Source organism: Mus caroli, unplaced genomic scaffold, assembly GCF_978045245.1.
Source record: "Mus caroli unplaced genomic scaffold, Mus_caroli_1 scaffold_9, whole genome shotgun sequence".
NCBI classification, from domain to species: domain Eukaryota; kingdom Metazoa; phylum Chordata; class Mammalia; order Rodentia; family Muridae; genus Mus; species Mus caroli.
This window is the reverse complement of record NW_028227264.1, coordinates 73,586,268-73,612,927: the sequence shown is the minus strand read 5'-3', so window position 1 is coordinate 73,612,927 and position 26,660 is coordinate 73,586,268. Positions and strand designations below refer to the sequence as shown.

The following is a 26,660-nucleotide window of genomic DNA, read 5'->3' as shown; positions in this document are numbered from 1 at the left end:
CAATTTGGCTTGGTCGAGAGAGTCCACTGCCGATTGATTTTAAAAAGCGTGAAGGCCTGGAATTGTAGATTCATCTCTTTCCACTTGCTTAGCTGTGTAACCCAGGGCAATAACTTAGCCTCAGTGAGCTTGCGAATCACATGCAAAGCAAGGCTCCTAAGCTCCAACACCCCTTGCCTGAATCACAGCCCAAGAAATACCACACTGCCCTCTGAGGCCCTGTCAGAACCCACCATGGCTCCTTGCCCATCCCAAGCTGTCACCTTTATCTATCACAGTGAGATAGCAGTGTCTCCTTCGATGGAGGCCCAGAAACCAAGACTGGAGCAAGGGACGGCATCTCATAGGTTTCTTTGGTGGAAGGAAGGGAAGGCGGCTTGGCCTCAGCCCAGATCTGTTTCTGGGACCTTTGTAGCCTCTTGGCTAAGGAGTGGAACAGGAGGAAGGACTGAGGACACAGCTGTGGAAGGACTTACAGACAGGTCTTCCTTGTAGCACATGTGAAAGGGAACAAGGGAAGGGGGCCCTAGGTCATCTCACTTTCAGTTCTTAGGACAGGAGGGGATCGTTAACCCTGGAGGTGTGATTTTAATTAATTTGATCCCCCACCTTCTGCGACGCCTGTGAGGAATGACGAGGTCCCACGGGAAATGTAAGTGTGCCACCCCATGCCAACCCACTCAGCCCAACATATAGGCATCTGGATTCTGGTGCGGCCAGAATAGGAGTCTTTAGAAAGCCCCTGGGATTGTCAATCTGCAGATCAGACTCGTCTGTCTGTACATATACATACAATCAGCCTGAACTCATTATGTGCACATCAGACCTAGCAATAGAATGGTGGAAAGAACTCACACATCATTCTTAGCAGGCAAATTTAAAACACAGTGTGGCTCATTTTATTTTATCTCAGGGAAAAAAAATCCACAAACAAACAAACAAGCCCCACCCTCACCCCACCCCACCTCCGAAGGAAAGGCAGTAGGCAGGGCCTCCGACAGGGCAGCTCTGAACTATCCAGCTCAGGTCCATGGCTTGACGTCTCTAAACCCAATCCTGAGACGTGAGCCCACACTCTGGCACCCTGCCTTTCATAGTTTCTGTTTTCCAGCCCAGCTTTGTTAGCGGGAGATAGCCCTGTGACTGAGTGCATGGCAGCTTGGGCTAACCCGAGAGGGCTGTCTGCAATTCTTTGGTGGGTGGGGTGTGGAGGGGGGAGTCACAGCAGGATCGACCACAGACCCAGCAGCCAGGGAGGGGAAGTCAATAAAATAGAAAGGGTTTCCTCACATTGTTATCTTCTTGAAAAAAAAAAATAGCCAAGTGCTACTTCTAGGTCAGCAGCTCCCTGAGCCCTAGACTGGGGAGAGTAGTGTATTAGCAGGAGGCCTAAAGCAGCCAAACCCCAGCATCAGGCCAGGCCTCTAAGCCACAGCTGCTCTACAAGGCAAGGCAGCTCTTGTGGACGCTTCTGGAGCAGGGGAACTGGGCCCTGCCTTCGAAGATGCTGCTGTAGCCCTGACCTAACTCTGGGCCCTAAAGACCGAAGCATCGCCTCCTCCGCCCCAGGCCTTTCTTACTGGGCTTCATGCTGCTCCAGCTTGATGCTCCCGCAGAGTGGGAGCTGGGCACCCAGTGGGTATCCTGGCGTAGGCGTTTCTTCTCTTCCCTTAGTGAGATTGGTCCAGCCAACCCAAAAATATTAAAATGTCTTTCCCTCAGGAAGGGGCAAACTCTGAAGACCATGAGGCTGTTCCTACCCTACCCTGGGCCAGATGATCCCCTAGGCCAGGGTGCTCTTGGCCTTCCTGGTGCTCCTGGGTAAGAAGCTCTACATCCCCAGGAGACCCTTGGGTGCTCCCTCCACCCCCCAGCCCCAGGGTGTAGCCATTGGGCCGGCGTCCAGAGTGGGGAGCACTCCCATTGGCCCATACTCCCAGGGGGTGGCCATTGAGGCGGAGGCTGACCTGCTCGCCCTCAGTGCTGTGAGCCGCCAAGGCCCAGGCACTGGAACCCCCTGCCCTGAAGGGTTCCTGCCGCCTCAGGACGTGGGTTCGGATGATCTTCCGGAAGGTCTGGCGGAACTCCCGGATCCTGTAGGCGTAGATGAAGGGGTTGACAACGGAATTGCTGTGGGAGAGGATGATGGCCAGGTACATGAGCCAAGGAGGGGCGTGCTGGCACGTGGAGCAGAAGAAAGTGAAGCAGTTGATGATATGCAGGGGCAACCAGCAGAGGGCAAAGAGCCCCACGATGATGGCCAGGGACTTGGCGGCGTGGACTTCCTTCTGCAGCGTGGAGCGAGTCCGCTCCCCTGGTAGGGGTTGGCTCTCCATCTGCTTCAGCTGTCTCCGGGCTGCCAGAAAAATCCTTAGGTAGATGGCCAGCATGAGCAGGAGGGGGAGCAACACAAAAGCGAAGAAGTTGTAGTAAACCATGTAATTCATGGGTACCACGTCCTCAAACAGACAGGTCACCCGGCCCTCGCCGCAGGTCTTTGTGGAGTTCTCATCTTTCTGACTGCAGTTGTTCCAGCCCAGCATGGGGGTCAGGCCGATGGCGAATGACAGCACCCAGCAAATCGCAATGATGCCCTTCGCCCTCATACCCGTCACCAAGCCATTGTACCTGGGGAGAAAGGACTGGCATTAGAGACCCAATGAACCAGGGTCTAGGAGGTCCAAGAAGCCCACAGTAGCCCAGATGGTCCCTGTGTGTTGGCTTTACGGTCTTGGCTACTTCCTCCCTCTAGCCTCAGTAGCAGAGTCTTCTAAGTGAGGTACTGAGCTCTGTCTGTCTCGTGGCTGCAGGGAGGTAACAGGAAGTAGACATCCAGGACATGCAAACCCATCACACAAATGCTCAGGGGTTATTATTAGTCTCAGGTATAGTCTTGAGACTCAAGTTAAGTTTGGTTCAAGACAAATAGATGGCCTTAGGGGGGACATGGTCTCCATGATGGTTAGTTCATCCTATTAGAGCATGCTTTCCCTTAGAGCAGGGCAAATCCAGAGTTCTGGGAATGGAACCAGCCAGATAAGACCTGTAGATGGCCTGAGCCACTTACACTCCATGCCTTTTTTCTATGGTCCTCCAGAAGAGGCTGCCCAGGGTATGGAGGAGGAGTGGAAGTCCCAAATCTAATGAAATATCACATCCCCTCAGAACCTACCCACAATCCTCTGGGCAGAAGTAAGACAATTATGTATTGACATTTTCCTGGCAATCTTAATAATCAAGAGGTACTGAATGAGGTGGGAAAGAAGAGAGTAATCTGCTTGAGGGCCAGATGGAAATGGCCTTGTGCTGATTGCCAATTCCCGGTTATGGGGAGGGGACCTTGGTTTGTCAGCTAGAAAGTAGCTCCCACTGGAAATCCATCATCATTTTGGTAAAAGAATGTTTTGTTTTGTTTAAGTCTTCTTGACTTGAAAAGGGAGCTTTGGTCGCATCAGAGGGCTGAGCTGCTGTTTAATGGTTTTGATTCTGGCAACATGAGACTACCTTCCCAGTAGAAGCAGCTTTGGATCTTCAAGTTCAGGCTACACATCTTGGAGGAGTTGTTTGCCCCCCTCCAAGGCTAGGAGCCCACATGGAGTAGGAGTTCCCTGCACTTACCTCTATGTTGTCAGCTGGGGGACAAGGGCATATGATAGGTATCAAGGTAAACATATACTTTTTGGTTCCAGACTCAAAGCAGCAACAGAGAGGCTATGACCTATGGGTGGCAGCCTCAGGTACCCACTGTTAGCACATGTGAGAGGAAGGCTGGAATGTGTTTATCTCAATGTACCATGTATGCCCGGCGTTAAATAACTTCCCTCGCATTCATGAGGCTCTAAGTAGAAGCTTCATCATAAAAGAAAGAAGGATGGAGAGAATAAGGATGGAAAGACAGACAGGAAGGAAGGAAGGAAGGAAGAGAGAGAGAGAGAGAGAGAGAGAGAGAGTGAGAGAAAGAAGCTGGGCGTGGTGGCGCATGCCTTTAATCCCAGCACTTGGGAGGCAGAGACAGGTGAATTTCTGAGTTCCAGGCCAGCCTGGTCTACAGAGTGAGTTCTAGGACAGGCAGGGCTACACAGAGAAACCCTGTCTCAAAAAAACAAACAAAAAAAAAAAGAAAAGAAAAGAAAAGAAAAGAAAAGAAAAGAAAAGAAAAGAAAAGAAAAAGAAAGAAAGAAAGAAAGAAAGAAAGAAAGAAAGAAAGAAAGAAAGAAAGAAACTGTGTACCCAGTGTGAATAGGGCTCAAAGTGGGCTGGAGGGTTTTGTTTGTTTGTTTGGGGAAAAAAAAAAAAACTTCCATTTTAAATGTTGTCAATTAAGAAAGAAATAAAGAGGTTAAAACAAATAAATAAACCACTTGTACTTTCTAACCATTTATCTAATCTGTCCTTCTGTTTTAGAGTTGGAGAAACTGAAACTGAGACGCAAGGGGAGGCAGGGACTTGCTGTGAATATTCCAAGACCCAGGGGCAACTCAAGCCCAAGTGAATTCGTCAAGATCTGTCACAGTCTCTTCCTGATGGGTCTGGAGATCAAATCCAGGGCCTTATATATGACAGGCAAGCTTATTGCCACTGAGCTACAACTCCAGCCTGGTCAGTTCAGAATCTCAACAGTAAATGTCACACATTTTCTCAGGAGCTTCGTGGGTCCCACAGGGCAGGGCCTTGGTCACCTGCAACAGTGTCTCTGCAGGAGGATCTCAGATTTCCTATATCTACCAAGCACCAGAAAACAAGCCCTGCATGTCTGCTTGCCCAGAAGCTCAAAAGTGAAGTCCTGGGGTCCCCACACCACCTAATACTTACATACTTACTTTGAGCCAGGCACCCCTCAATAGTGCTTTTACATGATCCTCATGGGAGGGGAAGCTACGTTTGTGGTCACATCTTTTCTGGGACAAGCGTACCCTTCCTGGGTCCTAGTTCTGGTACATTCCTGTAAACAAGGAATGCTACGTCACTTCACCTCTCTGGGCCTCAATTTCCTTATTTATGAAATGAAACTAAGAATTCTAAGGGCGCGATGCTGAATTTAGTGGCTGGAAACCCCAGGCAGTCACCCTGTGGCTCAGGGTAGATCAGAGCTATTCAGTTGCTGGTCAGAGAAATGAACTTCTTGGGATATTGATGTACCTCTGGGGATGATGTAGGGTCTCCCATCCTGGTAACTTTCAAACTGTTTTTGGAACAGGCTTTCTGTTCCTGGTAGTTAGAAAGATGGTAATCTTGGAGAAAGGCTCCAACTAAGTAAGTTTGAGTTAATAAGTTGTTGTTGGAGACAACAGCCCAGGTCTGACAGCTTCTGAGACTACACCATGGAAATCCCAGGTTTGTCCAACTTACTTTTACAGAGAACCCACAAGGGGAAGTCTTCCACGGCACTCTGGAAAGAAAGTCCCTTATGGGGACAGAACCCAATATGTTAGATGTACTTTCCTGTGTTGGCCAAGTACTGAGGGGCTTGGAGACAATGTTTGAGCACATGCAAGTATTATGTAAACACATTTGTGATTGCTCTCTCTCTCTCTCTCTCTCTCTCTCTCTCTCTCACACACACACACACACACACACACACACACCCCAAATAGGACCACATGCTCATTATTTCCAGCACTTGGAAGCAGAGGCAGGAAAATCAGGAAATCAAGGTCATAGAACAGGAGCCTGAGGTCTAGGACAGCATCGGGGCTCAAATGGAATCACAAACAAACTAGAGGTATCTCCAGGGCACAGGCTGGCTTGTATTTCTGACTAACTCAGTCTCATCCTGGCCTTCTGAAAAAATACACTCAGTGTAGCTAGAAGGATACTCAGGCTGCCTGGCATGGCATAGGACCATTCCAGGGAGCTTCAGAGATACAGGATGTGGCTGACAGAGTCTCCAGCAGTGCCTGTTTTCAAGTGGCCTCTACATCCCTATATCCCCCAGCCTGTAGAGACTGCTTTTCCCTGATTAACCCTACTGGGGCCTCACCCTATGGCTCTAGAACATAACCACAACTCCAGGTGGAGTTTTCATGTCTATTTGTAACACGGAAGAGAAGGCAGGACTTTCTAAGCCATCTTACAGAGCCAATGACCTAAGAATCGAAGAGCATCTTTAATTCCAAAGGAGAAATTCAACCTCGTTCCATAGGCAGAGACCAACCTAATTCAGCCTCACACCATACCTGGCACTCAGGAGCCAGGCTACCTCTCTTTGGCCCAGAGGAGAGGCCATACTCACAAGCTCACCCACTCCTTCTTTGGGACATTTACCAGGGACTCGCCTGAGACCTGTCCCCCACCCCCAGCCCCTTTACACTCTCACGACCATTCAAATCCTGCAGCACCCATAAGGCAAAACTCCTTCCAGGGCACACTGCATCCTCACCAGCATCATTGTGGAGGGAAGAATGCAGTCCAGGGCTTCACATAGGTTAGCCATGTCTGTAGTCCAGTAGGGGCTTATGGCTAACTTGGAAAGCTTTTTTGTTTTACTTTCTTTGCATTTTGTGGTACTGGGGATATAGCTCAAGACCTCCAGCATGCTACATAAGCATGCATATGCTTGGCCCTCCTGCCCTTTGGGGAATTGGAAAAAAATGTATTTTATAGGACTTTAGGTCTTGCACCAACCAGTTGCCTTTGTGTACTTTGGCCTGTTACTTACAAATGGGAGCACCACAGGCCAGTGTGAGACTTAGAGATGGCGGTGTGAAAGACTCCCCAGGAAAGGAAGCCTGGTCTCTTTCCCCAGGCTTTTCATCCCTTGCAGATATAGGGTGGCATCTTTGCCTTTGACCTGGTTTTCTTTACTATTCACGAGGGTCTGCCTTAATTTAATAGGGTGCCTATGCTCAGGAAGGAGGGGACAGATTATCCTGAAGCTGAAAATTCTTTACAACAACAGTGAAAGAATTCCCGGTACACAGTGCCAGCCTGGGACTACGCTTTCATCAAAGACTGAGCCTGTGACCTTAGAAAAGACTGACTCCCTAGCTGTGAAGGGAGAAAAGTGAGTCCAGGCTAGAAAGCACCTCCAGGTCCCCCTCATGCCTGGTCCTCTGATCCCTTCCAGATTCCCCTTATGTCTGGTCCCCTGAACCCCTAGCCCATCCAGATCCCCCTCATGCCCAGTCTCCTGATACCCTCCAGGTCCCCCTCATGCCTGGTCCCCTGGTGTTCTTCATCTCCCCATCATGCCTGAAACTTCAAGAGGCAGGAGAGTGTAGGAGCTCAATGGTCAGGAAGAGTGAAGGGATCCAAAGTCCATCCAGACTGGGAGTCACAGATGTCCTTTTCTGGCTCTGGTCTCCCTCAGGGGTCATGACATCTGCTCTGGCTGAAATGCTGGACCGGGATGATCAAAGGACATCCTGTACTAACAGGCCATGGCAGCTGTAAAACTGCCCGGAAGGCAAGCTGAGCATCCTTGGTGGGCATCTTCAGACCTATCAGCTCCTTGCCGAGACCAGCCAGTGCTTCCCAAGGGCCCATTCAGAGCTCAAATGGCTCAAGCTCCAAGTGGAACTGAGGTCAAGAGGTTCGAGGATGCAACTACTATAGGGATAGGCTGTTGGCTCCAAGCCTCCAGCTCATGAAAGAGCGGAATCCTTTCCCGTGACCCTGCCCCGCCTCATCATTCCTTCCCGATTAGTGAACCTGCAGACCTTTGTGAAGAACAGCACAGAAACTTGCCCCCTTGTTACCCGTGAGAAAACAGGCCCAGCACAGGGCTGCTAGCTTTCTATAGCCACACGACTCATTCCTATTTCAGGGATTCGGTCTCTTGATTCTGAGAAGACAGAGACGAGGAGAGGCAGAGGAGAGAAAAGCAAGCTGAAACCTTTAAATGGAAAACAGTTATTCTGATCTCTCCTGATACATTGCTGCGTGGAGTTAGAAGATGGGGAATTTTAAGTCACTGCTTCCCCTTGGTGACCCACTACTACATAGACTGAGCCTGTCTCCCGGGGTAGATGCTATTGACCCACGAGGACTCACACACAGAATCCCCGTAGGCCTCTGTGTTCTAATTGTCCCCTACAGGATCCTAGACCTTGGTCTACTTCAGAAGCAATAGGACAGGCTGTCCCCACTTGCGACCTTTAACTCTGTCACTTCTTAGAGCTGGCCCAAATCCTCCCTCCACCCCCACTTTGTTTATTATTTTCTTTGATTATTTTTCTTTTCCTTGAACCAGAGGTCTTAGTGCAGACTCCTGGCTAGTCTGGAACTCACCATTCTCAGGGTTTAGCTTTTGCCAAGTTCAAGGACAAAAACATGTGCTGTGCTTGCTACCATGCCTGGCTGAAGGTGCCTTTGACCAAGTCTTTAAGGCAACGCAAGGCATAGCCTCCATCCCCTTGACCAGCCCAGCGTGGGCGCTTGCTTCTTCCTTAGGGCTCAGATTATAACAACAGCTTTGTGACATTCCTTGCCGGGCACTGAGCCACTCCAGGCAGACCACTCTTCAAAGTGATGTCACAGTGGCGGTGGGCTACGTTTCTCCCCCACTCTCCTACCGACTCCTCCGATGGCTGTGATAGAGCTAGCCCCCTTCTCAGAGCCTCCTTTTTCTATCCAGAAGGCGGCAGGAAGGAAATGACCTCTAAAGGCTCTCTTGCAACTGAACCCGAATTTTCACGGCTCGCTGAGGCTGGTCCTTCTTATTGCTGGATGCCCTCAGCCCATAGTCAAGTTGCTTATGCTTCCTCACTGCTTGAGCAGAAAAAACTCGCTAAGGAGACTACGCATTCCAATCCCCCATTATGGAAGCTTTCCTCAAGGGCTGCAGCCACCCCGGCCACAGGACCTGGCTCCAGTAGGAAGACACAGAGGAGGAACCCCTGGGAGAGCAGTATACTGCCTGGGTTATCTATAGGGTGGCTGAGAAGAGGCCTCCAGGAAGAACTTCTTCACACATAAGTCACTTCACAGAAAAGTCACACACATGCACACACACACACATACACACACACACAAACACCAAAAAAAACCCTCTGTGTAGCCAGCCCCTAATACAGGCAGAGTCCTCTCAGACCTAGGAGGAATATAATTTGCATAGAAGTCCAAATGACTCACTGTGTGGCATTTGGCCAAGTCACTTCCCCTCTCTGGGTCACCCTCCTAAGGTACACACTGGGAAAAGGCTGGTGGTGGCAGAGGCGGGTTCCTAGTTGAGGTTCTGTGGTTCCCTGTGGTTCCCCGTGGCTCCCCACCCACCTCAGAGCATACACAGGCAGATGTATGAGAATAGCTCACACAGTGGCAACATGCCGTATCAGAACCAGGCTACGCTTTTCCATACACGGCTGCCTACAGACAGCCTCGACATGTGACCTGGGGAGTACTCTCGGATAAGCCAGACAGGCATGGCCACCTCCAGCTCTGTAAAGCCTCAGATGGGAGTCCCAGAGCCCTGCCCTTTGTGCCCACAGATCAAGCCTTATGCACAGATGTAACCCCTGGCTCACCGGAGTGGAATTCGGATGGCGATGTATCTGTCGATGGCAATAGCCAAGAGGCTGAAGATGGAACTCTGCGTGAGGACCAGGACAAAGCAGGCGAAGAAGAGGCAGCCATGGCAGGCGGCACAGAAGCCAGTGCTGATGGTGATGGCGAATGGGATGGCGAGCACGCCCACCGCGATGTCAGCCGCCGCCAGCGATACCACGAAGAAGTTGGTGACGTTCTGCAGGTTGCTGTTGATCCACACGGCCCAGCACACAAGCACGTTACCCAGGATGGCCAGCACAGCAATGGCCAGCTCCACCATGATGTACACCGAGGAGCCCATGGCGGGAGAAGCCACACTTGGGCAGGCTCAGCAAGGATGCGGGCCTGGGCCAGCTCTCGGTCCATAGCTGCAGCCCAGCCGTCTACCCACTCAAACCCCGCAGCCCTTTCCTCACAAGAGCCGCGAGCGTTCCCAGGGAGAGCTTCCCAAAGGCTTTCTCACGGATGATTCTGCATCTCCCGAAACCATGACTTCTACAGGGGGTCGGGCCTGGCTCCACTCAGCTTCGGGGTTCCGAGATACCTGTAAAGAGAGAGTCCCGGTGAAGAGCTGAACCACCCTGGCCACTTCAGATTTTGTGTCCGTTGTGGGCCAGGCGTCTGTCTGAGAATGACTCCCATCTTGCCCGATCTGTCAGTCAGGACACAGGCCCAAGGAGCTCACTGGTTCCAAAGAAGTCTCATCAAGATCTTCACCCAACCCTTCTCAGGGACCATTCCTTCCCCAGTCTCTTCAGGGCAGACACAGGAGAGAATACAGACACAACCAGGATTTCCTGCTGACCTGTCCCCATTACCAAAGATACATCGTTCTCACCCCAGGAACTATAGTTACTCATTCTCCCAGCTAGTATTAGCGCCTGAGGATTTTGTTGTTGGTTTTACTTTGTTTTAATCTATGGGAACAAGTTAAAGTCAAGGCAAGTTGATGTTATGTTGACATCCCTTATGTACCTTTGCAAACTTCCTGTGGCTGCCTGGCCAGTCCCGTGGGCCGCTACACTGCTACCAGTCCCGTAAGACCCTCCCTCCAGGAAGGTTCTCTCCTCACTGGCCTTTCCCCATCCCACCTGCCCCCTGCCTTCTCGCATTGAGCCATCCTCCAAGCCCAGTTTATTTTGCTCCATCCCTTCAGGATACTACCATCCCTACCTGAGAGACACCCCTGCCCCTAACGTCACCTCAGACACTCCCTAGAGCTCCTTTCTGGAGAGATCTGGGAGCCTTCCCATCCTATCCTCCAGTTTCAACAAGTATGCATCCTTACCCTTCCTTGTAGGCAGCAAGAGCAGGGTCCAAGCCAAGCCCACTGCTCCGAGAGCAAGAGAGGTCCTGCCAGCAGGCTGCACAGCCAGGCAGGGCAGGCGCTGTGATTGCTTCCCTTCTCTGAGGGATCCGCCTCCCGCTTTCCTCCCACACCTCGCCTCTCCTGTCCCTCTGCCTACCTAACTGAGGCAGGGAATGCAGCTTAGAAAAACAGGTGCTCAGTAAGGACTCATTGGAGAACCATGGGCAAGAATGCTTTTCGTTCCCGGGCCTCTGTTTTTCCAGTCAGATTGTAACACCTTCGGGTCCCAGAAGATACCGAGGGCTCATTTCAGCGCTTATCTGCAGATTTGGAAAGGCTACCCTAGAGTCACAGTGTCAGCTCACAGGAAGAGCTGAGACCCCTGGAAAGGGGAAGTCTTGCTCTCTTCGAAGCAGGGCCCCAGCTGAGCCCAAACTCCCCAAGGTATGCTCCTTGAGCTTGCAAAACTTCAATGTCAGCAGGACTCTCCCAATAGCCTGTTATTCCCCAGGCAAGAACCAAAGGATCCCACAACACCTCTATCCCCGTCCTCCAGTCCATCCTTTTTAGTACTTGACCTGCATGGAACCTTAGGTTTGCCTGCTAGGAACAAGAAGCTAGAGGCTAATTTTCAGACCCCTGCAAGTAGACACATCTTTCCTTCTTCTCTCCTCAAGGAGAGGATGGATGAGTGGAACAGGAGGACTGGGGAGAGGGGTCTTCTCCACCTGAAATTGGCCGAGAGGTAAAATGGAGGGCTAAAAGAAATGAACCACATGTTTGCTTCTGCGATGTTGCCAGTGCTTCAGTCTAGAGACAGCATGGCTAACAGCTGCAGCTTGTCCTTTGTCATCTACGAGGCTGACTGAAGGTTTGGAAGGAGAAGACAAAGTCTGCAGCAACTGACGGAATTACTGTCCCTAAGTGATGCCATTGCTCCTAAGGTCAGGCAGAGACACCTATGGCTAAGACCTTGTGAGTCCCAGCTTTGCACAAGCTACTTGCCAACGAGCTGTTTATAACGCGCATTCTGAACAGAACGGCCAGATCTGGTATGGGTGCCACCTCCAGGTACATACCATGTCCCTCTGTGTTTACAGCAGCATTCATCAGGGGTCCATCTGGCCACAACAGGTCCGTGACTAAAATAGCTCCTGTTCTAGCTGTCAGAATTTGAAGCAGCAGCGGGCTCACTGTCCATTCAGGCCCCATCAGTCCCAGTGAGCCCCTGAATCCCGACTCTCCCGACTGGCGTCTCCTCGGGACAAAGGATAACCACCTATATCGCTTGGGGCTTCTCTAGTGGAATCTTCACTAGAGGGCACTGAAGCCGTCTGCAATCAGACCAGCCCATGCTAAAAGGCTGGCCCAGGCCTTAACATTCTTCCATCCTCAGTGTCCCCAGTGGAACACAGTGGAGCATAAACATTTCTGTCGAGGTAAGATGGCTCCATCCCTGAGCCTAAAGCCCTGCTGTTGCTTCTGGTCACACCACCGGTATTTTTCCCCAAGTAACACCACTGACTCCATAGCCACCAGGACACCAGCTATGCAGGGGCCTAACCCAGGCCTATTTTTTTTTCCTGAAGCTCTCCCAGCCGCTCTGGTACCTGCCTGAGTATTGCCAGTTCTCAAGGCTTCTCGTGTTCCGTGCTGGGCCCATGTTGGATACTTCTGGACCCCAGTACTCTTCCTGACTGCGCTGAGGCTGTTCTGCTGTTCTCCAGTCTCAACACAGCTGGCCCTCCTGCCAGGCTGCCTTGCATTGGCTGAGACACGCTAGAGGTTTCTGTCCCAGGGCCCTTTCCTCTGCCCTTCCTTCAACATTCCTGCAGGCCCTTAGTTATTGCTTCGCATCCCAGGGGAAAGCTCCTCTGATCCTGGGGCCACCTGGGCAGCTGCCAAACTCAAGTCTTCTTTTCCTTTGTGCCTTCCCCAGCCCCAAGTCCAGCAGATCAGTAGAGCTCTGAGACATTCTCAGGACAGACAGGAGGGAGGAGCCCTGTAGGCAGAAGGCTGAGGCTGTCTAGCTGTAGGCACACAGCTAAATAGCTCAGGGCCAGGGCACCTTGACTTGTAGCTTTTCTTTGTAGTATGAACGTTCCCACTGGGACAATCCAAGCCTACTAAGGTTTCACTGACAAGACTGAGCAGCACTCAGGGCCAAGAGATGCTAGCTGCGGCTGAACCACTAAGCCCCGTTGTTCTCCAGGTGGCTGTCGATCTGAATACCAAGACTACACTGGGCCCCATTGAGGAACTCATGCATGCTCATGGCATTTTGGAAAGTGGCTGAAAGCTATGTCCCTGATTGCCTGGTGAACTCAATCTTTTAGATGAGGAGCCAGAACCCAAACAGGTGAAAGGACTCTTGGCTTTACCGGGAATGTTAAAGGGTGGCTTAGCCCCTAGGGAATGTCAAGGGATGCTGCGGGAGACCTTCCTCCTTGTGAAGCTCCTGGAGCACTAGTTCTTAACCTGTGGGTCTCTTTTGGAAAACCTCTATCTCCCAAAATATTTACACTGTGATTCATGACAGGAACAAAATTAGTTATGAAGTAGCAACGGAAATCATTTTATGGTTGGGGTGTAGGGGGGAGGTTACTCCCACATGAGGAACTGTATTAAAGGGTCGCAGCATTAGGAAGGTTGAGAACCGCTGCTCCAGGGTCACAGGAAGGTTTGGGGCCCAGTGTAGAGCCAGGATCTAGCAATTTCCTATCCCTCTCTGTTGGCTCTATCGGACTAATCCTTGAGTCATCTGTTGCTAGCCAAGAGGGGAAATTAAATATTAATAATACATTTCCTTATGATGGGTCTCTGTTGGGGACAGGGTAGAGCACAGACACTGTCCCAGGTCACCTCTAGGCACATACTGTGGAACATGAGTCGAGAGACTTGAAGGAACAGCCGCTCGGCCGCCCAGCATTCAGATTCAGCATTGCTGCCTCTTCCTCTCCATTCGCTCCCATCCTGAACCAGCCACTTTAATTAAAATCATTTAATCCCAACCCACATCTCTCCTGAGCCACCTGAAGCTCTGTGTACACAGGCCCAGGTGGTGGCTCCAGACCCTGCTAGATGTGTCTACGAGCTCACAGGCAGGCCTGCACACACTGCTCCAGCTCCAGCCAAGCAGAGGGGACAGGGCAGTACAGACACATTGCAGCTGCAGTGGGTTTCTTCCTGGGTTCTAAAATCCCAGCCTTACCATTTTGTTTTGTGACAGGTCCCTGTTAGCCCAGGCTGGCCTCAAGCTTGCTATGTATCCAGGCATAGTCTTGAACTCTTGATCCTCCCATTTCTACCCACTAAGTGACAGTTCCACTGGCATGTGCCATCACTCCAGGCTGCCTCTTCCTCACAGGGACAATGTTCACCAGCTACCTAGTTGTCTGTGTCACGGGGAACGCTATCAGCTGCCCCTGTTGCTCCCTTCAGTCCTGGGGTCTACTGCAGGTGTCTCAAAAGACAAGAACTCTGAGGATTCTTCAATAACGGCTGCCACCTTAGAGATTCAGAGAGCTTGGGTCCTGGATGGTGGCAGGGAAGCTGTTACAAGCCATGCCCTGACACTAGGACCTCAGCTCCCACTTCAGAGGAGCCACAAACCAGAATTCAGAAGGCAAGAAACCGAGACCATCAAAGATGCGGTGTGTACCTTTTATCCCAGCACTCTGGAGGCAGAGACTGGTTAGTGGGTCTCTGAGAGGTGGTGGCCAGTCTGGTTTACATAGTGACACCCTGCCTCAAAAACAAAAAGCAAAACAAAACAAAAAACAAAAGGCCATGAAATAAAAAGACTAAACATCAAACCCACAGGAGAGGGAGGTATAGCCTATGTAGCGATTATTTTAATAACTGAAAAAGGAAGCGCCATAAACAAGAACGATAGTTATTAGACTTGCTGGCACACAGGAGCAAAGATGAGCAAGAAGCATGAAGTCTTGAGTGGGGAAGACAGGGGCCAACATAAAGAGCATGCTCTACATGACAAGCTTTGGGCCTGCAGGGAAAGTTGAGGACCAAGGCAGTGGTGGCCGGAAGAGTGAACACGCAGGAGTTCTTACTGGAATCAGAGACAAAGTTTAGATCGAGGAGATTCAACATCTGTCCTTTGATTTGGGGAATGACACCAAGCAAGAATCACAAGAGGATGGACTGGGACCTCCCCTACCCAAAGAGCTGCCATATAGTGGTTCAGCAGTAACTGGAGATTGCAGGAAGAATCCCCCCAAACCTACCATACCCCACCCTAACACATCAGTCAACAAGATGGGTCACTCCTGAGGTTGCCTAAATGCCACACTGACTGACTATGGGGTCTGGGTCTCTTTTCCCTTTCTGATACCTCTAGAATTGCACAGCACCCAAATTCTAATACCTGGTAAAAGCTGGGCCCCCGAGTATACAAGCAGGTGACCAGTAAGTCCCTCCCACAACGACCATGGGTGGGAGGGACCATGTGGCGGCTGTTGTGTTCCTGGGGACAGGATGTGGGCAGGAAGGGAGAACCAGCCTTCTGCAGCTGGAGGCCAGGGCACCAGCTTACCCTGCTAAATAACTCTACCTCCACCAGCCAGGAGCCAGGCTACTTTAGTCTAGAGTCCAGACTTGAGACTCAAAGGCCACTGGCTAGCCACATCTCTCTTCTCTCCCACAGAGAGCCCTAGGGTGGACCCTGGCAGTCCCACTTGTCTAGGTACCCAGAGAGAACCACAGGTCCCCAGTCCTACCTCAGGTACCACTCATCCATTGCAGGCTAGTTCTCCAGGTAAAGCCCTTCCCTGCATCCAGTCCTCACAGAAGTACTGTGAGAGTAGCCTGCGGTGGGAGCTGCCCAAGTGGCATCCATGCAAGGTCCACGCCAGTCTTCCCCCATCACCCGCACCGTGCCTTGGCTTCTCCATGTGCACGGGTCATGGTAAGAGCATCCCATGAAAGCCTCAACATCCGTGCCTCCCATAAAATGCAGATGACAGGTACTGTACCTCCTAGGAAGAGAACAAGGGATCCCTAGGTGGAACCCCCCCAGGAGGCTAGCCTGAACACTAGAAACTAGGGATGCAGGCTCACTGCTGTGGTCCTTAGGACAGAGATGTGATGATGCAGCCATAGAGGCTGAAGGGAAAGAGCAGGCTGCACTGGACCAGTCTGAGTATGATCCACCCGAACCCTATCACTGTTCATCCCTCTGTCCATCAGTGCTTCCACTAACCTAGCTCCCAGCTCCCAGAGGCCATTGTGAGGCCAAAAACAAAGATTCCTGCAGCTAGAGCCTCTGAACAGAGACATGTCACATAAAGTTAGAGGTAGCCCTGGAAAGCAGCACAAGCCCTGTCTTCCTAGTGTCGAGTGCCTTCCCAGGCCTGGACTAAAGGCAGCTTCTCTCCCCCATTTCATCCCTGCTTAACACCTGGCAGGATCTCAGGGCTGGGACCTCCCTCTCTGCACCACATGGCTCCTTCTTCCTTATCTCAGGGTCCGGGCCTTGCTCTGGGCATGAGCAGTCTCCAGGGGCTCCTCTCTGTACCTCTGATCTTCTCCTACTATCGGGGTCCCAGTGTGGACCCTGGTCCTATTCTCAGGTTCTGTGTCACCTCTGCTCCCTCCCACCTACAGACTACTTTCCTCCACTGAGTTCCCCAGGTCCTGATCATCTACTCTTCCGCGGTCCCCAGTGTGTCCCACAGCCCAGATTCTTCCCTGGCAGTTGGAGAAATTCTCTTTTACCAGTTCAGTACTTGCCTGTAGCAAAATCCTCACCTCTTCAACTACACCATCACATTTACCAAAACTTCCTACCTGTGTCCATCTGTCTATCTGACCATCTGTCTCGCCCTCCACTCTCCTATGCACATACTACTCAGGGCCCCCAGGTTGGATTGTAACACCAAAAGGCCATTGAGCTCTAGCTTCTTCAAGGGGGAGGGGGTAGCTCAGGAACCAGCAGGTTAGAGGCAAGAGCTGCTGAATTCAAATTCAGGCTACAACCAAGAACCACCAGGGACTGTGGTCTCACTGACAGGTCCTGGACTTTGCAGAGCCCGATGCCTGGGAGCCACATGCTTGCTCCCAAACCAACTCTTGTCCACATGTCCCTCTGTTCGCGGCAATCTCTGCTTCTCCTTCCAGGGTTACCCAGCCTAAGAACAGAGGAGACCCCTGACTTGCCCTCTAGCATACCTGTCCCCACCCCAGCCACCACTGCCACCACCTCTTCCCCTGAACCTGCCCCACACCCAACCAAAAACTGTCATTTTTATTCCCCTTCCCCATCTATACCCTTGTGTGTTAGCATTACTAAGAACACCATTCCTCTACAGGTGGAAAAATGGTTTCCCAGGACAGTGACCTTCCCTCAGCCACCTAGTTAGTGTGCATCAAGGGGTCAAGATCAAACTCCAGGTTGGGACACCAAAAATCTTTGACCCATCAGTAGGACACTGGAGATCACCCACTGCTTCTTCTGCCTGGTCCACGGTTTGTCTCATACTACTTGTGTGGGCTGACCTTAGCCTAACTTCAAGCCATGAGCAGGAAGGCTAGCCCAGCCCAGAACAGTCATGGTCAGCCTCTAAGGGAATGCGCACTGGCTAGGGGTTGCTCAAGAGACACTAGAACTTGAGAGAACCTGGGAAGTCCCAGAATGCAAGGGCTGAGCTTTAAGATCTTGATGCCATACTCAGGGACCCACCGATCTTTGAGCAGCGACTACAGAACCAAACAGGCAGAGCCTTCCTAACTCCCTGTTCCAAAAAAACACTCCATCATCATCTTAAGGGGCCTGGCACCTAGGGCATCCTTGGTTGGTTGTGAGCAATCTCCTGAAAGCCCACGGGGTCTGGGAGTAGAGGGGGAGCCGGGCAGTAGAGGCAGAGATCGGGGCAACCAGCACAAAGTTCCAGGTAGAAGGACAGAGAACAGGCTCTCATCTCAGGGAGACAAAGTGCAGTCTATGGTTGGGTAAGGAGAGAGATTCAAATCCCTCCTGAGCCATCAGGTGAATACACGCTCTGCCTGCCCCAGTCCTGGGGAGAAGGAGTCCTGGCGATTGTCTGCCTGCTGCATCTGTCTCTCTGGACCACTGTGAATTCCTGCTCCTCCCATTACATGGGCGGGCAAGATTAGTCTAAAGGTTCCAAAGGCAGTGCCCATCCTCTGCCAAACCCTTGAGAGTTGTTACCGTTCCCGCCATTTCCACCCCTGCTTTGGGCACCCCCAGGCACCCACCCTGTTGTCCGCTGGACTCTCCGCAGTGCCCTAAGTTCCCGCCACCACAGTCAACAGGATGCTCCCCTCCCCCGGGTTCCAAACTCCCCTGCTCTTGCCGTGCCTTCACCGCAGCAGCCGGTGCCCGCTTGAACCCCCAACCCGAGAATCTGACCCGCCTACCTCCGGCCGCGCCTCGACGTCCGCAGCCTAGCTTTGGTAGGGACGCGCCCTAAAGGGACTTGTGTGCTTCCAGGTTCAGTCACCTCCGTGCGGGGACAAATCGACGGCTGTAGCCGCGCGTGTCGCCGGCGGGTCTAGACGACTGTAAGGCATCCCACTACCCTGCCTTACTCGAGCCCCTTCCTCCCTAGCTGCCCTTAAGCACTTTCCGGTCGCCGAGGACCGCCCCGATGGCACCACACTTGAGATGTGACCGCGCCGAGGACCCGGGCTGCTACCGCTCCCGAAGTGGCCAGGGCAGGCTCGGACCTCACCCGCGGACTCCCCTCCCGACAGCAGGAAGGAAGAAGGGTCGGAGGGAGCGGGGGGCGCTCCGAGGGGCGGGAGGACCCTGGTTCGCTCAGACCTCCAGGCTCCGCAGCCTCCGACGGCCACAACCGCCAAGACGCCCACCCGAAAACCCCCAGGGTCCCCGGGACCTAGGACCCCCGCTGACCTGCCTCTTGCTCTGGCTCCCACCGTCTCAGCGACCGCTCGGGCTCCAGCTCTGGCCGCGCCGCTCATGGGCGCACCCTGCAGGCGACTTCGAAACCAGCGCTGCTCCCGCCCCGCCCCGCTGCTGGGGGAAACCGAGGCCTCGAGGCGGGAACCGGAGGAAACTGTCTCTGGAAGGGCGAGGTGGTGATGGGTCCGGCAGCAAAGCACCCTTCGCCCCAACGTGGGCGCTTCAGGTTCACGCGTCCTGACCGCCTCCTCCAGCGCCACTCCCACCCCCACCCGAATGCCCCCACCCATGAAGCCTTGGCGCCCCACCCCTCTCCGGTGGCTCCTCCACAAGGCATTAGGTTGTCTATGCCACTCTGGTCCTCCCAGTTTTGCTAAGCTGCCCTGCTTCACACCCGACCCTAGGCCGGGGCTGGGGGCGGAGGGGGGTTGGTCCTTTACAGTTCTTACATCTCTGATGCCTGTGAACCGTGACTCCTCCCCCATATCTTTACTTCTCTGAACTACTGAGCAAGGAGGGAGTGCATCTGCACCACAGCCTAACTAGGACTCTCAGACTTCTGGGTTGGGAATCTCCTCCTCTCACGACTGGAGGCAGCTGGACCCCGAATTGGAATCTTGTCTTTCTGGAAGGATTTGCAAATCTCAATCTGTTCACAGCAGGACAAGCCCTTCACACACAGCCAAGGCCTTTCTGGAACCTTGTCTTCTAGAACCTTTGGGACCCACAGGCTGTCTGGTTAGAGGAAGATACGAGAGGAGAGGCTTGCTGAGAGCCAGGCTAGACCCCCGGGGGCTGCAGTCTGGATGGGAAGGATTCTCTCTTCAGAAGTAGGCACATAGTGAGTGCAGGTGCCTATGTCTGCCTTTGAAATGATGATTGTCATCTACCAGGACTTGACTTGGACGCCTCCCACCCCCCAGTCTCTCAGGCTCATACTTCCAAAGTCTGACCTTTTATTTTCCATTTGATGAGCCCACCCTCGCAGTGTTACAGCATCTGTGGGACAGAGGGTGTGCCTGTGGGTCTACAGATCTGGTTAGAGTAGGGACCTTCGTGCAATTTGCATTAAACCTGAGATCCTCTGGAGGGAGCACAGAAGACTGGAGCACTGCCATCTCAGCTTCAGTTAAGAAGCCTAAAACCATCACCAAGCAGGACCAGTGCCCTGACACTGGCGTGCGTCGCCATGTGCCTTGCAGGGGTAAGGATGAGACATGATCAAGCTAGGGTCAGGCTGCATGTTTGTTCCTGAGTTCTCTTGGGGGAGCAATACTATCCTGCCCATTCCTGTCAAGACTCGTGTCCTGGGATGACTATCTTAAAAATGCCCCATTGAAGGGGATATGGGGACTCATGAAGTAGAGACCAACTCTTGGCCAGTTCTGGGGATCCCTCCTGTTTTCTGATGCTTCTCTCTCAACCATTCCAATTCCAGGGCCCAGCACCTTTCTCCAGGAGTTCCTCCTAGAGCAGTGGTTCTTAACGTGTGGGTCACAATGCCTTTGGCAACCCTGTGTCTCCAAAATAGTTACATTATGATTTACACTAGTGGAAATTTCCGTTACAAAGCAGGAAGGAAGGAAGGAAGGAAGGAAGGAAGGAAGGAAGGAAGAGAGAAAGAAAGGAAGAGAAAGAAAGAAAGAGAGAGAGAGAGGGAGGGAGGGAGGAAGAGAGAGAGAGAGAGAGAGAGAGAGAGAGAGAGAGAGAGAGAGAGAGAGAGAGAATTTTGTGGTTGGGGGTCACTACAACTTGAGGAACTCTGTTAAATGTTTGCAGCATTAGGAAGTTTGAGAAGCACGGGGCCAGAGGGTCATGCCTGGCCCATGGAGTAATGCCGAAGCAATACTGGTCCTCAGGAAAACAAAGTCAGTGGCCAGTTCACCCTTAGGTTCTGATGGGTAGCATCTTCTCACCACAGAAACTGTGTCCTATGGCTGTGACAGTCAAAGCCTGCTTGTTCAGCTCCATATGTCACGACACTGTACAGAGCCACAAGAAGATGGCTCAGGCTTTCCAAGCCAGTAAAAGTTCACATTGGTCTTGGCCTGACTCCCTCCCCAGTTACATGTGTTGAGACCAAACAGGAACCTCCCTGAAAAGGCTTCAAAGGCAGGAGCATAGGGCTGCTCCTAGTGTAGGCCCTGCCCCTTGACAGTACACGTAGCTCCCAGAAGCCTGGTTTCTAGCTCTGGGTTTTGGTTTGTCAGTATAGCCTCAAGGCAGTCCCTGAAGGTTACAGCTGCCCACCCTTCTGTATGTCCAGGTCCCAACTCCTCAGCCCTAATCATGGGACCAGCTGGGCTCTGTCATGTTCCAGAATTCCACTCTCAGACTACTCCCCCACCCTACCCTCAGCCCTTTGTTCCTGCCCAGGATGCACCTGTGTGGCCTCTGGCCCTCATTGTTTGCTCTAGGGCCAGCTGAGCCACATCAGGGAACAAGACACGACAAGACTAGGACCATAGACCTAGTGGGCCCTGGGCCAAGTCCCCCAAGAACCTCAGGCCACCCCAAGTGTTCAGTCTTCTTCCTGTGAGCAAGAGGCTTATGTTCATCCTCAGAGGGACACCCTGAAAGGGCAAAATAACACCAGAGGAAGCAGCCAAGTCCAACGTATGGCTCCTAGGGGCTGTATGCACGAATCCAAGGCATGGCAGATAGGAGGGCAGGCCCTCCCAACCTGTAGCCTTATGGGAACTCCATCCTGTACCTCTTACCAGTGAGAGAAGCTGGCCAGTAGTCAGCCTTGGAGCTATATCTGGTGTGGTACTGTAGACAGAACAGCTGAGGTGTGTGCAGCCGTCTTGCTTGGCCCCATGATGGAATGTGACAGCACTCCGTAGCTCCTAACAAGGCTTTGCCACTTACCACCCCCAAGGATGGCCTTAAACTCCTCCTTGTGCTCCCCACACCCCCAGTCCTGGGACCCAGTACGCTTCCTCCACATGACAGGATGCCTGGCAGTGGGGTCCTGCAGAGGTCACAACAGTTCCAGCATATCCCAAATGTTGGGGTCCACCTTGAGGACGACCTTGGGGGTCCAGCCCATGCAAGAACTGCATGCGGAGCACTGCTACTCGCAGTCATCCTGAGATCTTGTTCTCCCTCTTTATAGGACTCAGCTCCCAAATGGCAGAGACCCTGCTGTCCCTCCTCACACACAGGGCAAGGCAGACGCTCTAGGAATGTTTGTGACAAAGACCAGTCCTCCCAGGCTGCTTTGGGCAAACCGAGTGCCTCTGATCCACCCTCATGCCAATTCATCCCCTGGAAGTGTGGCCTCCTCCTCTCTATCCCCACGTGGCCTGCTGGGGGATCCAACCTGCTGCTGTCAGACTTTTACCAGAACAGAGTCACAGCAGCCTGGGACTCCCCCTCACATGGCTGCCTTGCCCTGAGACCATTCACATCTGACCACTTCCCACTGGAGGGATACAAACAATACAGCCCCACCTCAGCCCAAGAGCTAACCCTTGTCAGGACAGGGCAAGAGCTGGCTACCGGGTGCCCCGATTCCCAGAGGCTATAGGTCCAGGGGTCTGAAGAACGTTCTAGTTACCTTTCTTCCCAGGAGCTGATTTTCCTTTCCTTTTCTTTTTTTTAAAGATTTATTTATTATATGTAACTACACTGTAGCTGTCTTCAGACACTCCAGAAGAGGGAGATCTTGTTACGGATGGTTGTGAGCCACCATGTGGTTGCTGGGATTTGAACTCTGGACCTTTGGAAGAACAGTCAGGTGCTCTTACCCACTGAGCCATCTTTTCTAACAGAGCTGTCTCTCACAGAAGTGCTGAACCCCGGCTCCCAGCCCCTCATCAAGGTACTGGCTGGGACAGGCACTAACAGGTCTGATAAAGAAGTATCACTGTGGGACTCTTGGCAGATAAGCTAGGTTACACGGGAGCCCCTCGGGGTCAGCATATGGCATGCAGTGGGCAGGGTTGAGGGGGCCCATGCTGTCTCAGGGACAGACCAGAGAGCAACAGGTAGGGTCAAGTTCTCACTGTCTTGCTTAGGACACAAATCCAGTGTCCAGATACTGAGGAAGGGCTGAAACACGCCCTGTACAGCCTCGGCCGTGACGGCTCCAAGAATTCAGCACAGGTACTTTTACTCACGGGTTGTCCTGGGTACCTGCAGTGACGGCTTCTCTAGAGGTCATGGCTTGTGGGCACTCTGAGAACATATTCAAACTCAGGCCAGCAGGAGTCTTTTGGACTCCCTGGGACCTCAAGTCCTGGAGAGTAGCAGGCCCAGGCAGCTTATCATGGATGCCTGGAGTGCAGGTGGTAAGCCCACAGACTTCTTTCTGCATGTGATTATATGTGCAAAGCTGAAAGACAGCATTATCTAGCCTGATCACTCTGGATTTGAAAACACCGCACACAAGAAGTACCAGTGAGTTGGGGGTATGGCCCAGAAGCACAGTTATGTGCAAGGTCCTACTGAGTTTGAGCCCTAGCACTAAAACAAAAGGATGCACAGGAGAAAATTACTTATATAGCTGCCTCTAGGTAGAAATCCCCACCCCTGTAATTTTATACACCCTGAAACTCAACTCTAAGAAGTTAACATTTATAAAAACAAAATAAAAATCTTTGGGCCCTCCTGATCAAATGTGTAGGCTCTGCTGGAGGCTTCGCTTCTGCTGGGACTCTGCCGTGGGACATGCTGGCTCTAAGATGGCATCTTGAGACCTGCCACAGTTACCACGTGGTTTCAGGGCAGGCCGGAACCTCTGGGCTCACCCGTTTCCTCTCCCTCTGTCCAGACCTGCCTGGGCCCACACAGCAGGTGACCCTGAGGCAGGTGCATCCATGCCGTCCACTCCAGTTCCACAGGAGGGTGAGAGCTCTGGTTTGTGTAAGGTCAGACAGACAGCAGGGAGGGAGAACAAACTAGGAAATGGACGCATGGCAGTTTATTACATTCAAGAGTATTTACTAGAACAAAAAAACAAAGTCTCATTCATCGGCAGAAGCCTGTGACTGACGACAGTAGAAAGGTAACTGGCCCTTTGTAGTGAAGCTTGTGCTTTAGGAAAAGAGGCGAGCTTACATCTTAGAGCTTCCAGGAAACAGCCCTAGAACAAGAGAACCTCCAAATATCACCTTGTGGCGGACAGGGTCTCACATGCCAGGGCTGGCATCAAACTCGCCGTGTAATCAACATAACACAGAACTCATGATCCTCCTGCCTCCATTTCCCCAAGTACTAGAATGACAGGTATGCACCACACTCAGTGTATGCCGTGGCAGGGATCAACCCAGGGCTTCGTGCATTGTAGATAGGCACTCTAACCACTCCCAAATACTACTTTTAATAGCACATGGCCATCTACAGGCATGCCCAGAGGGTCAACAGTGCTCTTTAGGGGCCTATTAGAGAAGGCAGAAAGCAGTGGTCTGAAGACAGCACTAGACTTGTGGACCCTCACACAAATGTGGGCAGCCTGGCCCTGGCTGTGATGGACACCCAGTCTGTGTGTGCATGTGAGAGGGTCTCCTCTAGCCCACCATCTGTCCCTGCTACTGGCTCCAGGCCTACCCCAGGCCCACAGATTCCAGAACAGAAATGTTATCTCTAATGGACATACTCGTTCAGCAGCAGCTGACTTACTCCAAATCCTTTCAGAAAACTCGGGCAACTTCCACACTGGCGTGAGGATCATAGAGCCAGCAGGGGACAGAAGGTGTGGACTGCACGCCCAGGAAAGTCCTAACAAGACAACCCCTTTTCATGATAATAAATAAAACCTGGCCTCAGATCCACCACCTTGGTGCACAGTGGAAGGCCTCAGTGAAGGCAAATACAGCAGAGGCTGGAAGCTCAGAGAAGGTCAGTGGAGACTCATTTGGAAACAGTGATTCTCACATAATGGTCACTCCAACGGAGTTCATCAGCAGAACAAGAACAAGAACAGAACTGGGCCAAGGAGGGCCAGAGAGGCACTGGGCAGACAGAATAATAGGGTCTCCTGGTACACTCTGCAGCATGAGCTGCCAGATTGGGACATTTAAGCAGGGTGGAGGGGTGGGACCGGCCATCTGATGGCAACACAGACAGACACATCCCACTTCCCAATAACTACTTTCAAACCGCTTCCTTCTCTACGTTCCATAGATACAACAGGTTCCTAGTCTGTAGCACTATGCTTGAATACAGAACCTCTGGCATGTTTGGCCTGGCATGTCTCCTGGGAGACATTCCCACAATCCATCTTGTTACTGAAGCCGTGGCCCCATTTTTATTGATGGCCAGTCTTCTACATGGTGCCTTGCAGGTGACAAACAAGTGTATCCCGGAGCAACAGGTCTTGACATTGTTCAAACAACAGCTTCTGTGTCAGGCACATGAAATAAGGGCTTCCTATTCTCGAAAAGAGGCTGCTAAATTCCAGCCAGAAATCAACAAACCGGGTAAGGCCTTGGCTCGTGATGTAGGCCCCACAGCCCAGGCACAGCGTGGAGCCACCTCTCCTGGAGTTCCCATCAGCACACAGGATCCTCATGCGGGTGTAGGCTCAGCTGTCCTGGTGCAGGGCTAAGGCACTGTCTTAACTCCTGCCCTGGAGGGGCAGCCAGCAGTGCAACTTGAATCTCTGGCTCCCTAAAGCATGCCCTCTTTCCCTCCCTCTCACCATGCTGATGCCCACAGTCTGTGTTTTAGTTCTATGCTTACTGAAACGATTAACTTTGGTACTAACAGGAGCTATTTCACCAATATTGCTTATAATAAAACAACAACTTCAATGAGGAGAACTCCTTGTGACCAGTCTTTTCCCTGGTGCTACAGGCAAGTGGCCGAGCACCCACTGAGTGTGCCACCTGCGTCTTGCTGCTGACAAAAACCTACTTGGTGGCAGTGTAGACTCAACTAGCTGTGGGCCTATAAGCAGGGTTTTAACACTCCTAAGCTAACTGCAGTGGTTAGGACGGTCCTCTCGCATGGAAGGGGTACTGACCCATTTCTCTGACACACTCCTAGAACCCAGGCCCACATGAAGGGACCAAAGCCAGCTCTGTCCCACCACTGGGAATCACGTGGATAATTGTCAAGAAGTTCGATGGCTAAAGCTTTGACTAACCCATGGTTCCCACAACTTAATCCCATTTCCCAAGATAAGCAGGGCCGGGCGCAGCCTTTGTGTTGTTTACACTCCAGGGCCCCGGTGGAGCTGGACGGTCTCTGGAAGTAGGCTGGCGGTGTACTGTACTTCTGCTCCTGAGGACGGCCATGCGGAAGAGCCCTGGTCTGCAGTTCCAGTTCCAATGCAGAGGCCTAGAGCTGGGCACACTCCCTGCAGGGAGGCCCAGAGTCACTGAAAGCTTTAGGAGTTCTAGCTAATGGTGTTGGTGTCACTTGGTGACTGCAGAGGTCCCTAGCTGGTATCAGCCGCTCCTGTGTGCTCAGGTTTCAAAGTACTTGTAGATGGCAGTGACATACAGCATGACGTTCTGCCAGTCGGGCCGTTCAGTACGCGCCATTTCATTGATGTCCTGTGGAGAAGGAGCTCAATTAAGACTTATTCCCCCTCCCATGCCACCCCAATGGGCTTCTAGTCCCATAAGCAGTAGACAGCTTTTAGTCTAAGGTGCACTGCCTCTTTCAGAGGACAGGTCTCCAGTATCTTCTCTATGTCCAAAGGTCCCTGTGAGCATCTCCTTCCTGAGTATCAGAATCATCATTCCAAGTCACAGTCTTGTGCCACTAGGGTCTCCTCTCTGCCCCAGCCCCAGCTTATCAAGTGGAAACTCTCCCCAGACTTTCTAGGCTCTTTCTAGGCTGTTCTCTGGAGACACTCTAGGGCTCACAGCATCATGGTGTGTCACAAGTTATCAAAAACTTTCTTTTTTTAGCTGCCTTCTGCAGAGTACTAGTGACCTGTGGTGTGGAAATAGAGCGGCTCTGCCCAGGGTCTCAGCACCTGTCACAAGTGCCTGTGGCAACTACAGAGCA

The 26,660-nt window shown here is 52.1% G+C and overlaps 2 protein-coding genes across 5 annotated transcripts in view; both read right to left on the bottom strand.

Moving 5' to 3' along the window:
• Window positions 1-1,294: 1,294 nt before the first annotated feature.
• On the bottom strand, window positions 1,295-18,931 carry Adora2a (adenosine A2a receptor). Of its 4 annotated transcripts, none has more exons than XM_021174945.2 (3): window positions 18,687-18,931; window positions 9,465-10,030; window positions 1,295-2,628 (listed from the first exon to the last, which is right to left on the bottom strand). In XM_021174945.2, exons 2-3 carry the CDS (start codon window positions 9,785-9,787, stop codon window positions 1,719-1,721), a joined length of 1,233 nt encoding a protein of 410 aa, XP_021030604.1. In that variant the 5' UTR covers window positions 9,788-10,030; window positions 18,687-18,931; the 3' UTR covers window positions 1,295-1,718. The 4 variants fall into 4 exon arrangements, with proteins under 4 accessions (XP_021030604.1, XP_021030603.1, XP_029338848.1 ...); XM_021174944.3 differs by lacking the exon at window positions 18,687-18,931 and adding an exon at window positions 18,191-18,642; XM_029482988.2 differs by lacking the exon at window positions 18,687-18,931 and adding an exon at window positions 10,775-10,854.
• A 4,676-nt stretch (window positions 18,932-23,607) lies between these two features.
• Window positions 23,608-26,660, bottom strand: part of Specc1l (sperm antigen with calponin homology and coiled-coil domains 1 like) — a 103,145-nt gene continuing 100,092 nt past the window's right edge. The window contains exon 16 of the mRNA XM_021173800.2: window positions 23,608-26,200. Coding sequence (XP_021029459.1) covers window positions 26,111-26,200 — 90 coding nt within the window. The 3' untranslated portion in view covers window positions 23,608-26,110. The remainder of the gene's footprint in view (window positions 26,201-26,660) is intronic.